The sequence below is a fragment of the Bos javanicus genome, chromosome 21 (assembly GCF_032452875.1).
Source record: "Bos javanicus breed banteng chromosome 21, ARS-OSU_banteng_1.0, whole genome shotgun sequence".
Taxonomy (NCBI): domain Eukaryota; kingdom Metazoa; phylum Chordata; class Mammalia; order Artiodactyla; family Bovidae; genus Bos; species Bos javanicus.
In genome coordinates this window covers 29,547,626-29,560,718 of record NC_083888.1, presented here as the reverse complement: position 1 = coordinate 29,560,718, position 13,093 = coordinate 29,547,626, and the positions used below count along the sequence as shown (strand labels likewise).

General features: G+C 40.8%; 2 protein-coding genes across 2 annotated transcripts in view; both read right to left on the bottom strand.

Annotated features, from left to right (window-relative positions):
- OTUD7A (OTU deubiquitinase 7A) overlaps window positions 1-13,093 on the bottom strand; it is a 397,895-nt gene that overhangs the window by 253,388 nt on the left and 131,414 nt on the right. The gene's annotated exons all lie outside the window — the stretch shown is intronic.
- LOC133234300 (small ribosomal subunit protein bS16m-like) lies at window positions 2,819-11,463 on the bottom strand. The gene has a single exon (XM_061394663.1). It carries the CDS (start codon window positions 10,867-10,869, stop codon window positions 10,573-10,575), a length of 297 nt encoding a protein of 98 aa, XP_061250647.1. The 5' UTR covers window positions 10,870-11,463; the 3' UTR covers window positions 2,819-10,572.

Genomic DNA, 13,093 nt, shown 5'->3' with positions numbered 1-13,093 from the left:
TGCGGGAGATGATCTCTTTCTGCCTCATGAGGACACAGCAAGAAGGTGACCATCAGCAAATCAGGAAGAGAGCCCTCACTGGAACCCAACCATGCTGGTCCCTAATCTCGGACTTTCAGTCTCCAGACTGTATGAAATACATTTCTACTGGTTAAGTCCCCCTGTTTGTCGTAGTTTGTTATAGCAGCCTAACTGACAGAGATTATTTCTTGTACTTCAAATTCTTGTCTCTGTCATGGTATTTTACTCTTCTTTTCTCCTCCAGGTCCCCATCTTCCACTTTTAGTGCTGGTTCTCTGTCTTCTCTCATTATCCTGCTGTGGACTTCTGTCAATGCTTTGCTTGTGAGAGTCCATCTGTCCATTTCCCACGCTCCAAATAGCCTCTATGTATCTGATTATGAAATGTCTACATTCCAGCAAGCCTACCAAGGCTAACTCAGTCCGTTCTTCAGTTGTGTGCTGGGGGATTTTATTTCCTGAAGCTCACAATGCAGTAATCACATGGGATGACATGGGGTCAAGTGTGTTTCCTGCAAAGGGGCAGCACAGTGGGCTCAGAGTAGGTGACCTGAGTTAAATCCCAACACTGTCATTTCTGATCTACATGACTCTGGGCAGGACACGTAGGCTTTCTACACCTTGGTATCCTCATCTCCCACATGGGATTGCACTCAAGGGGTTGCTGTCATCACACAGAGTGAGATTCAAAGGGTCTGTGGGGAGGATAATGATGAAAGAAAGTGCAGAAAGGTCCATGGACAGTTCAAGCTCAGTGCAAGTTGATGCCTTCTGCACTGGAGCAGAATATAGCAGTTTCTTGGTCAAGTCACGGTGATGTCAAAGGTAAAAATTTTTAAATATATAAATATAAAACATAATGAGGACTGGCTCCAAGATCCCCTTTTCTTCCTAACTGGTAAGGTTATCTCTTTAAGGGTTTCAGTAACTGGGTGGCACAGGACTACTGGGATCAAATGTCTGTGGCATAGTTTGACTGAGCTGTGGTATTCAAGCCCCAGAAATTGATTTATCAATTTAAATACTGTTACTATTTGATGTGGTAGCCAAATGCAGTTGGATCATGTCCATTTTTATTCTTCTCTAAGCAAGATTCCCCCCTTTACATCCTATAGAGGCGTTCCATAATCAGAAGTTGGGAGATGTATTTTGATTTTGCATTTTAAAGAAGTAAGATAAGCACACAGATATTTATAGCAGCTTATTCATAACTGCCAAAACTTAGAAGCAACCAAGATGTCTATGTTCTACAGAGGTGATTGGCTAAATAAACAATGGTGCATCCAGACAAGGGAAAATTATTAAGTGCAAAAAAGAAATGAGGTATAAAGGTACAAAAACACAGGGATGAACCTTAAATGTATCTTACTGTGTGAAGGAGGCCAATCTGAAAAGTCTACATCTTGTATAATTTCAATTGTGTGAATTTCTAGAAGAGACAAACTACCCAGACAATGAAAAGATCCATGGTTTCCAGGGGTTAGGAGGCAAGAAGGGACAAAGAGGTGGAGCACAGAGGATTTTAGGGCAATGAAACTATTCTGTATGACACTCTATACGTGTACATGTATAGGTCAGGGGCTCTACATGTCATCTTACATTTCCCCAAAACCACCGGATGGACACCACCAACAATGAACCCTCATGCGAACTATGTATGTACTGGGGGTGACTAGGTGTCAGTGTAGGTTCATTAATTGTAACAAATACACTGCTCTAGTGGAGGATGTTGATAATGGGGTCCCTATGCATGTGTGGGGTATGCGGGTATATAGAAAATGTCTTAAATTTGCTGTGACTGCCCTAAAAATAAAGTCTATTTAAAAAGATTAAGATAGGAAATTATTCCCAATAAAAAAGTACATGTCAATACATCATCACATAGAGTAACCCTTCTCAAACATGCTCTATTCCTTCTGGGAGCAGAAGAAGGAGAGCCCAGGGCAGGCCAAATTCTCTTCTCCTAACTTTCTGGAATTTCTTCTTCGACATTAAAATTATATATATAAAAAAAACAACAACAAAAAAACAGACTCAGCATCGCCTCAGCCCCTCCTTCACTCCACGGCCCTGTGTTTTTACATTCACTTGCTTTCCACGTAGCTCAGTTGGTAAAGAATCTGCCTGCAATGTGGGAGACCTGGATTCAATTCCTGGGTCGGGAAGTTCCCCTGGAGAAGGAAATGGCAACCCACTCCAGTATCCTTGGCTGGAGAATCCTATGGATAGAGGAGCCTGGCAGGCTACAGTTCATGGGATCCAAGAGTCGGACATGACTTAAAGCTATCTTTCTTTTTCTTCTTTCTTTTCTCAACCACTCAGACACACTGAACACCTGGATTCAATGGAATTTTTTAAACAGCAGAAACGCCACAAGAAGCTCCCGATGGCTCTGACCTGTGGGCTTGATATTTACTCTGGGCTAGAGGTAACTGTGATGAAATGAGACTCAGAGAGAGAGGTCCAGTCCTGCCCAAGGGGTGGCAAGATAGCTTATCCTGTGTCTGAGTTCAACTTGCTTGCCTTATGCTGGTTTCACCCTTAGATCAAAGGGAGGATAAATTCAGTGGTGAAACTTCAGCTTAGTAAACTAACCAAAACACACAGTTCACGGTAGAAAGCTGTTCGTGACATATGGCTAAAAGAGCCAAAAAGTGAATCTTGCAGTAGTGCGCCCATTACCTGGAAAATCACTCTAGGAAGTTCTGTGGCACATCCAACAGGCATGCCGTTGACATGCTGACTTTATAAAGATGACCTCATGTAACTTTATATATATATATATATATACTGCCTCATGTAACTACATAACATATTATGGGGAAATGCTGTACTAATAAAGCTAGATGTGGTCCAATGGTTGTATTCTGCCTTCCCTTCCACCACTTCTAAGCATTTCTTCCAGTGCCTTTTCCCATAGAATACTTGTTTCTGGGGTCACATCCCATTTTCTTGGCTATATTTTCCTTTGGGTATCAGTCTGTGTGTTCTGCTGTGGTTGTAAAAATCTCACCCAAATGGCAGCCCAGAATCCTCCCCTTGACCATGAGCAGGATCACTAACTCCTCTGCATTCAGCAGCCAAAACCAAGAAGTGTCACTTGCTTGGTGTCTCAGCATGCCATGGTGGGCTCTGGCATCCGAGTTTCAATCCTGACTCAGGATCCTGATGGCTGAGTAAATGTGGCCAAGTGGGTGATTTATTGGACCCCTGCCTTCTTCTTGAGGGTTCAGTCCCTGGGTTGGGAAGATCCTCTGGAGGAGGACATGGCAACCCACTCCAATATACTTGCCTGGAGAATCCCATGGACTGAGAAGCCTGGCAAGCCACAGTCCATAGGGTAGCAACAGTCGGATATGACTGAAGTGACAGAGCATTTGTCATGCTTTCTTTATATCTCATCTCGTTTCACTGCTGAGGGTGAAATATTGTGATATTGTGGTACATCCCAAGGGTTCAGCACAGAGTCCAGGGCAGAGTGGATAGATCTTGATGATGGTGATGACAATATCTGCTGGTATTCCCTCCCCTGAGCCCAGCACATTCCAGCTCTTTGTGACCCCCACCCACATCCCCAGACTCAGTCAACATGGGCTACTCATCCTCTGAGTCCCAAAAAACAGGATCTTGCTTTTTCTCGAAGTTCCTCCCACCTTCTGCCTCCTTTTGCACAGCTTTCATGTTCTGCTCCACTGCATGGCTCATTCCTATTGGCCCTTCAGAATTCATCTTAAATACTGTTTCCTCCAGGAAGCCTTCCTGGGCTGCACTGACCAGATCAGGGCAGCTCCTTGCTCACTGTTCTGAGTGTGACCTTGACTAACAGGGAGCAGAGGTCACATCTGTTTGATTCACTGCTGTCTGTCCAGGGCATGCTGAATGGTCAACTACTGTCTGTTGAATGATTTAAGAGTCATAGCTGGAACTGTCACCTTGGGAATCAACTGTAGATGGATGCTGTCTGGGTCCTCTCAGAAAAAGAACTCAGAACTCAAAGCTCAGCATCTGAAAGACAAGGAGGACTCAGGAAGAGACACGCACAGGCCCTCCAGACCCAGCCATCCAGAGGAGGATAGAAAGCCAGGGATATGGAGACAGGACAGCACGGAAACACTGATCATGCCTCCCAGGGGACGATGACATCATAAAAACGCTGCTTCAAAACAAATGCAAAACTGGAATACAATGTCAACCAGAATTCCAATGTTGTATTTTGGGGGAACTGAATGCAATTATTTTGAAGTATAAAGTATGAACTGATAGGAATAGTAGTAACATGAATAAACACAGCGAACATTTTTTATATTTATGGCTGAAGTGGCAGTGGGTGAGGGTATAGAAAAATATCAAGAACTGGACACAACTTGATAATCACAGACATCAGGTGCTGAATCTATGGGGATTCAGTATACTACTGTTCTGTATACACTTATAGAGGTTTAGTATTTTCCACAAAAAAATGAGGCACTCTCCTAAGCACTTTACATCTATTTTTAAAAGCAGACAAGAAAACCAAAGAACAGAATAATAGGGAGGGTTTGCTTTACCATAAAGGTGTGCTAGTCAATACATTATGATACCAATGTACACCCAACTGGCCTGTAGCTCTCAGGGAAAAGAATAGTTTACTTAGTAAATGAATCTGAAACTTATACCCTACCCCACCTATACACAGAAGTAAATTCCTGGTAAATTAAAGACATAAATGTAAGACATGTAACTGTAAACATACCACAAGAAAATGTATTCAAATATTAAATAGCTGTATGACTCTGACATAAGCAAGACCTTTTTAAACAATGCAAGATACTCAGTAATTACAAAGAAAATAATAAAAAATACTTAACAGGATAATATTTCAAAATATGACAAAACAAACAACACAAAAATAGTTGTAACACATATTTCAGTAAAGTGCTAACCTCCCTTTAAATAAAGTCTTAAGATAAAGGCAAATGACTCAACAGAAACTCAGGCAAAAGACATGAAGAGGCAATTTATAGGAAAAAAATCCAGAAAGCCAAGAATGCATAAAAAAGATGCTCACTCTGAGCAGTAATCGTGAACAAACAATGCAAATTTCCAAAACCATATCATTTTCAGACAGACTGGCGAAGAAGCTGGTGATGACACCCAGACACAAAGGGATTGAGGGAACTCTTTATGCTTTTGCATTTTTTATACGAATGTAAATTTCTAAGCCCTTTTGGGAAAGTCATTTGAAAATAGCAATTCAAGTTCAAAATAAAGAGCTTGTTGACTCAGTGATCCCATTTTGGGAAATATATCTTATAGAAATAAAAACTAGTAGTATATTAGAAACTGTTCAATGACACTTAATAAAAAGACTTCTGAAGTGGCAGAAAATGAGAAAATCAGAATGCTTCTCAACAGAGAATAGCTGGATAAGCTGGATGGATTCATATGTTTAGAAAAGATAAATCAGACTTGATTTGTTGATCTGGAAGGACACCCATGACACACAGTTTGCTAAGGAAAGGAAGTATCACAGTAATATGGATGGCACGGAACCATTGACATCTGGTTGTAGAAACAAGTGCAAAAGGCTCTTCTATATTTATAAATAGGTGCACAGGTGTAGCTAGTAATTTATACACAATATTTATTAGCGAAGGGAAGTATAAATTGGGGGGCATCAATAACATTTTAAAAATTCTTTTCATTGCTTCACTGGCTGGAGAAGTGAGGAATGTGGTTGAATACAGACCTAATCAGAGAGGAGGGGAAGGTTTACCAGGGTTGCTCTAGGTCCCTGGACCACCCCAACAGCCGATCACAACTTCAGAGGGTCCTATGGGGTTGCACAGAGTCGGACACGACTGAAGCTACTTAGCAGCAGCAGAGGCATCTTGATAGAGCAACACAGGGAGCCCTATTTCCTGGGCAACTCAGGCGGATTATCTGCTCACCAGGAGGACAGCAACTGCTTTCCTGGGAGGAAAGGGCCAGAGCCGGGCCACTGTTGAGGGCCTTGATGGTGGTGTGCACGAGCACTGTCAGTGACATATCTTTGCAGTGTGCTGCTCATTGTGAGTTTTGAAATCCAGCCCAACAGAAAGCATAACCCCAGTAAGATGGTGCTTCCTGAGACAGGACGCAGAGGCTGAGTGCTGCCTGCCTATGGCATGTGATCCCCACAGTTGGACCGTGGTCCAGAGAGGCACAGACGTGATGCGTGGGTGTCAGGGCAGGCCTGACACCTGCATCCTTTAGCCTTTGTGCTCGGACAGGCTGGGGGTGGAAAAGCCAAGAAGCCGTCCTGGCTTTAACACTATTCGAATTGTTCCTCCAATGAGGATTTTAAACTTCCATTTACACCTCCCAGGCTCACTGAAATCACTCCCACACTCATGCCAGGCTTCTACAAATGCCACATTGTGATCAGATGCTAAATGCAGTGGTCCTCAGAGAGGCTGAGGACCGCTTGGGAGGGGTGCTCACCCCTGGGTGGGGGCTTCAGAAAGACCAGGGACTGGTACAACATTCATTCCTGAGGAACAGCCCGGCTTCTCAAAGCGAAACTTGTGTGTGTGGGATCTACAAATATCAGAGGTATTTTTATGCCACTCACCTGGAACCAGTTGTCTTTGGAAGCCACTGAAGACCCTCATCATGCTCATGAATGTGTGAAGCCAATGAATTGACAAACACTTGGTTTCTATCAAAAGGCAAATTCGAGGCCCATGTCTCAGTCACACACTTCAAATACTGGATCCAGTTTCCCACAAAACAACTGCATTTTCATACTTTCATCCTGCCTCGTCCTCAAAAAGTAAACACCCCCTACCCCTCAAACAAAAAACACACAAAAAATAAAACTTAAAGTAAATGGAGTATCTTAAAAGTGTTCACAGGTCATTGTAAAGCCCAGAAGGAAGGTAACAGCGTTGGCTAACTTGAGACTTTGAGTAGTTAAGTATGCACACTGTCGTTTCCATGGTAACATTAAAATAAGAGACATAAGTGCATGTAACTTTCAAATAATTACAAGAGAAAAAATGAAATTCTCACATTTCTTCACCAGCAGCTTCTGAGTGTCTACCCTGGGTCAGGCTCTGTTTCAGGGCCTTGATATGTTCCTAAACAAAAGGGCAGAGACACCCCAGGGGCTTCTTTTCTAACAGAGGCAGAGACACAACACAGGGCACCATAACTGGTGCACTGTACAGGGTGACAGAGGGAGCTGACTCCTACGAGAACAGGACAGGGTCAAGAGCAGGTGGAGGGCGAGGGGTGGCCAGGGCAGACCTCATGGAAAAAACGTTTGGAACAAGGGCGTGGAAGAGGTATGCCATGTGCATGGCAGGGTGAGAATGTCCAGCCCTGGGGGAGGAGGGTGGCGCTCTGTACTGTCAGAGGACCTGCAGGTGGTCACATGTCTCAAGTACACGGAGCAAGGGCAGTTGGGCAGCACCGAGGCCCGCAGGCACAAGGCCATGATGTTCCCCTAAGCACCATGGACAGCGCTCACTCTACACAGGCACCAAGCAGGCTTTGTAGGGAGGGGAAACTAGCTGACAAGCTAAGAGGCTCACTCTGGCTGCTGCTTAGTGAGCAGATGGCCGGGGGAGGGCGGGGAGTGGGAGGAAGGACAGAAGCAGGGAGATGAGTCAGGAGGCCACCGCCTCACCCAGAGGAAGAAGGAGATGGTCTGGGCGGGACAGCAGCAGTGGGGGTGGTGAGAAGGGGTTGAATTCTTGATATATTTTGAAAAATCGATTTGAAAAAGAATCCAAAAGAAGGCAATAAACAAGGCAGGGGGCGAGAGGAGCAGATGTAAAACAAGTAAAGAAGCACAAGATGAGATGAGTAGATTTAAACCTAAATGTGTCACTAATTAAATTAAATGTAAAGACACCAGATGCTTCAGTTAAAAGCAATAAATTGGCAGACTGAATACAAAATTCAACAATATACTATTTATAAAAGCTTTCCTACGTGTAAAGATACAGAAAAGATGAAATTTTAAAGGTAATGTAAGAAATACACTATGCAAATTATAATCACCAGAAAACTGGTGTAGCTCTGTTAATATGAGAGGTAGAAGCATTTACTAGTGATAAAGACAATTACTTCCTAGTGATCAGATCAAATATCAGTGGAGACATTAAAAATTTGAATGTATTTTTGACAAACTTCACCTATTTGACATATAGAATTACACTTTCAAGAGCTGCAGAATACAAATGTTTTTAGTATGCACGGGACATTAACAAAATATTTCTTATATTTTGGGATGTAAAGAGTATCACAAGAAATTTCAAATGATGAACTTAAAATGTTCTCTAAAGAAACAAGTCAGACAGATAACTAGCAAATCCCCATATAGTTAAAAAATTTAACCCATACAAATAACCATAGGATTTGCTCCAAAATAATATAGGAGGCTGAAGTAGCAGTAGGCAAGAAAAAACAAGTTTGGACATGACTGGATAGTCATTAAAGATGGGTACATGGGGATTCATGATATTATTCTGTGTACATTTATATATATTTTATATTTTCATAGTTAAATGTTCAAAAATGTAAATAAAGTCAATAGGAAAAATCACCTGAGCTATCAGGTTTCCCCTATGAAAAATAAGATGAAATAAATAACTCAAGAGTGAAAGAAAAATCAAAACTGAAATAATAAAAGATTCTGAACTAAATTAATTGAAATATTTCCTATCAAAACTTGTGGGATGTAATAAAAGCAATAGTTAGAGGGAGTTTTATTGTTTTCAGTGCATAATGAGAAAATAAAAAGGACCAAAAATTTATGAGCCAAGCAGCCATTTCAAAGGGGGAGAAAAAATTAGCAAAATAAACACAAAGGAATTAGAAGGAAGATCATAATAAAACACATAGATGGTAGATAGGATCAACAAAATCAACAATTAGTTTCATGAAAAGAATATTATTGATTAACTTATACTATGCAAAAACATCTATTTCTGCTTTATTGACTATGCCAAAGCCTTTGTGTGGATCACAATCAACTGTGGAGAATTCTGAAAGAGATGGGAATACCAGACCACCTGACCTGCCTCTTGAGAAATCTGTATGCAGGTCAGGAAGCAACAGTTAGAACTGGACATGGAACAACAGACTGGTTCCAAATAGGAAAAGGAGTTCGTCAAGGCTGTATATTGTCACCCTGTTTATTTAACTTATATGCAGAGTACATCATGAGAAATGCTGGACTGGAAGAAGCACAAGCTGGAATCAAGATTGCTGGGAGAAATATCAATAACCTCAGATACGCAGATGACACCACTCTTATGGCAGAAAGTGAAGAGAAACTCAAAAGCCTCTTCATGAAATTGAAAGTGGAGAGTGAAAAAGTTGGCTTAAAGCTCAACATTCAGAAAACAAAGATCATGGCATCCAGTCCCATCACTTCATGGGAAATAAATGGGGAAACAGTAGAAACAGTGTCAGACTTTATTTTTTGGGCTTCAAAATCACTGCAGATTGTGACTGCAGCCATGAAATTAAAAGACGCTTACTCCTTGGAAGGAAAGTTATGTCCAACCTAGATAGCATATTCAAAAGCAGAGACATTACTTTGCCAACAAAAGTCCGTCTAGTCAAGGCTATGGTTTTTCCTGTGGTCATGTATGGATGTGAGAGTTGGATTGTGAAGAAGGCTGAGTGCCGAAGAACTGATGCTTTTGAACTGTGGTGTTGGAGAAGACTCTTGAGAGTCCCTTGGAGATCCAACCAGTACATCCTGAAGGAGATCAGCTCTGGGATTTCTTTGGAGGGAATGATGCTGAAGCTGAAACTCCAGTACTTTGGCCACCTCGTGCGAAGAGTTGACTCATTGGAAACGACTCTGATGCTGGGAGGGATTGGGGGCAGGAGGAGAAGGGGACAACAGAGGATGAGATGGCTGGATGGCATCACTGACTCGATGGACGTGAGTCTGAGTGAACTCCGGGAGTTGGTGATGGACAGGGAGGCCTGGCATGCTGCGATTCACGGGGTTGCAAAGCGTCGGACACGACTGAGCGACTGAACTGAACTGATAGACAAATTGGACAAATTCAAAAAAACAAAAATAAAATTACAAAAATTGACTTATTTTTAAAAATATTTATTTTTACTTATTTGGCTGCACAGGGTCTTGGTTGTGGCATGCAAACTCTTAGTTGCAGCATGTGGTATCTAGTTCCCTGACCAGGGATGGAACCAGGGCCCCCTGTATTGGGAACGTGGAGTCTTAGCCATTGAGCCACCAGGGAAGTCCTCAAAGTTGATGTTAAATAACAGAAAATTTGAGTAGTGCTATAACTGTTAAAAAATTAAATAGACAATATTATTATTACTTTTTTACTTAATTCTATTTATAGACCTCTAAATATAATAAAAGTAAGAACTTCGCACAAATATTTTAAGAGGACTTCAACCTTGTTCCCACTGCTATGTTCACTGAAGTCAATTCTCTTGTTTCTGTAGCTTCTGTATCTGTTTTCTGAGCAGCTAAGAGCACTTATCATGCCTGTTTCTGTCACAACCTCTCAGCATTTGTGACTACCGTTAGATGCTAAGGGAAATAGCCAGAAAGACCCACAAACTTTTCCACAGGCTTAGAGAGGTGGGCTCCACAAGCAATACAATGCCACATCTGGTCCAGGTTGAGAGCAATGAGTTTCTTTCCATAATTATTGGACATTGGATCATAGGAGCCCAGCTGCTCCATGAAATGGCCATCCTTGGGACACTTGTTGGGCGAAACCACAATGTGGTAAAAAGGCCATTTGGTACAGCCACCCAGGGCAAGGCGGATGGTTAAGTGGCCTCCATGGCAGGCCCTGTAGAGGACAGTAGTGAGCTGGACCATGGCACAGCCAGAGGGCGCTGGGGCTGCGGACCAGCTGAGACGCCTTGGAGCCTTCCAGTGCCTGCATGGTAGGTAATTGGCTCTAGTGCCTCAGGCAGCATAGAGAACCAACTGTAAAAGTCAACACTGAAACAGCCTCACCCCTCCATGACCCCAACCCAGGCACCTCAGTGCCAGTACACTTATATTAAAAAATCCTATACCTATCATCAGACTTTATGGTATAATATTAAACTGTTTTCCCCTAATATTAGGACCAAGGTAAGCATATTCAGTCTGAACACTTGGATAGATCCAAGCCAGTGAAATAAGTGAAAAGGGTTGAAAAGGAAAAGCTTCTCTTTTTGCAGATGACATGAATGTCAGAACAGAAAATTCTAAGAACTCTATAACAAATAAATGCATTTAGCAAGACTGCAAGTTACAAGGCTAATATACAAAGAATCATTTGTATCTATATATATTAGCAGTAAACAGTCAGAAAGTGCAATTAAACTAAATCAATTTACAATGACTTTGGAAAAAATACTTATGAATAATTTAGTAAGAAATACCAAGACTTTCTACACTGAAACATAAAACTTTGTTGAGAGAAATTAGAGAAGACCTACCTAAACAAATGGAGCAATATACCATGTTTAAGGATTCAGAGAGTCACTATCATGGTCAATTCTCCCAAAATTGATCTGTAGATTCAATGAAATTCTATTTACAAATACCAGCAGCATTTTTATAGGAAACTGATTAAAAAAAAAAGTCTAAAAATTAAATGAAAATTCAACTGCCCAAGATAGATAAAATTATCTTGATAAAAACTAAAGATGGAAGTCTTTTAAAATTTCAAGAATTACCACAATGCTATAGTAATAAAAATGATATATATGTGAAGACAGTCTGATATATATGTGAAGACAGATATGCAGATCAGTGGGACCAAACAGAGGGTCTGGAAACAGACACACAAATGTGCCAAAGCAACTCAATGATGAAAAGAAGTATTTCAACAGATGGTATGGGGAAGAGCTACATTTTCATATGGAAAAATAATGTACCTCAACCCTACCTAATACCACACATAAAAATTAATTCAAGATGGATCACAAAACTAAACATTAAAGCTAAAGCTATAAAATTTTTAGAATAAAATTTAGGATTATATCTCTGCAACCTAGGGGAAGGTAAGGATTTCTTAGGATACAAAGACTAATAATCACAAAAGAGAAAAAAAAATCAATATATTAGGCTTTATCAAAATTCAACATATCAACTCATCAAAAACACTATTTAGAAAAAAAGACAAATCATAAACTAGGAAAAATATCCATAAGACATATACCTGACAAATGACTTATTTGCAGAATCATTAAAAAACTATGACAACATTGAAAAGACAACCCACTTAAAAAAAAAAAAGACAAAAGATTGGTAAAGGAACTTTAAAGGAATATACAGAACTGACAATAAGTACATGAAAATCTGCTCAATATCACTAGCTATCAGGAGTTAAAACCACAGAGAGATACCCTATCTGATACAAAGTAGAATGGCTCAAATTTAAAACTCTGACATCAAATGTTGGCGTGGATGTGGAGCACCTAGAATTCTCTCATAATCCTGGAGGGATTATAAAGATAATGAAACTAATTTGGTAAATATTTGGTACTTTTCTACAAAACTAAGCACACACCAACCTTATGATCTAGCAGCTCCACTTTTAGGTATTTATATAAGAGGATGAAAACACGTGTCCACACAAAGTTGTGTAAAGGAATGGTCAAAGCCACAATATTCACAATATCACAATCTGATGTCAGTCAAGAAGAGAATGGATAACTAATTTTGGTAGTTTTTACGAAGTAATACTTATTGTGCTAAGTTGCTTCAGTCGTGTCTGAATCTTTGGGACTCTATGGACTGTAGCCCACCAGGCTCCTCTGTCCATGGGATTCTTCTACAGGCAAGAATACTGGAGTGGGTTGCTGTGCCCTCCTCCATGGGTAATACTTAATAGTCAATAATAAAAAGGGACAAACCTTGGCTACATGAAGCCATGTGGGTGAATCTCACAAAAGCTGCAAATAAGAGAAATCAAACAGTATAGTTCCTTTTACATGAAGTTTTAGACTTGGCAAAACAAATCTACACTAAAAAAAGTTTAGAAAAATGGTTGCCTCTAGAGGAGAAATACCAACAACCTTAGATACACAGATGATACCATTCTAAT

Bases quoted from the DNA above. Each gene is read 5' to 3' on its own strand.
- LOC133234300 (XM_061394663.1), bottom strand. From the start codon at position 10,869: ATGGTCCAGCTCACTACTGTCCTCTACAGGGCCTGCCATGGAGGCCAC.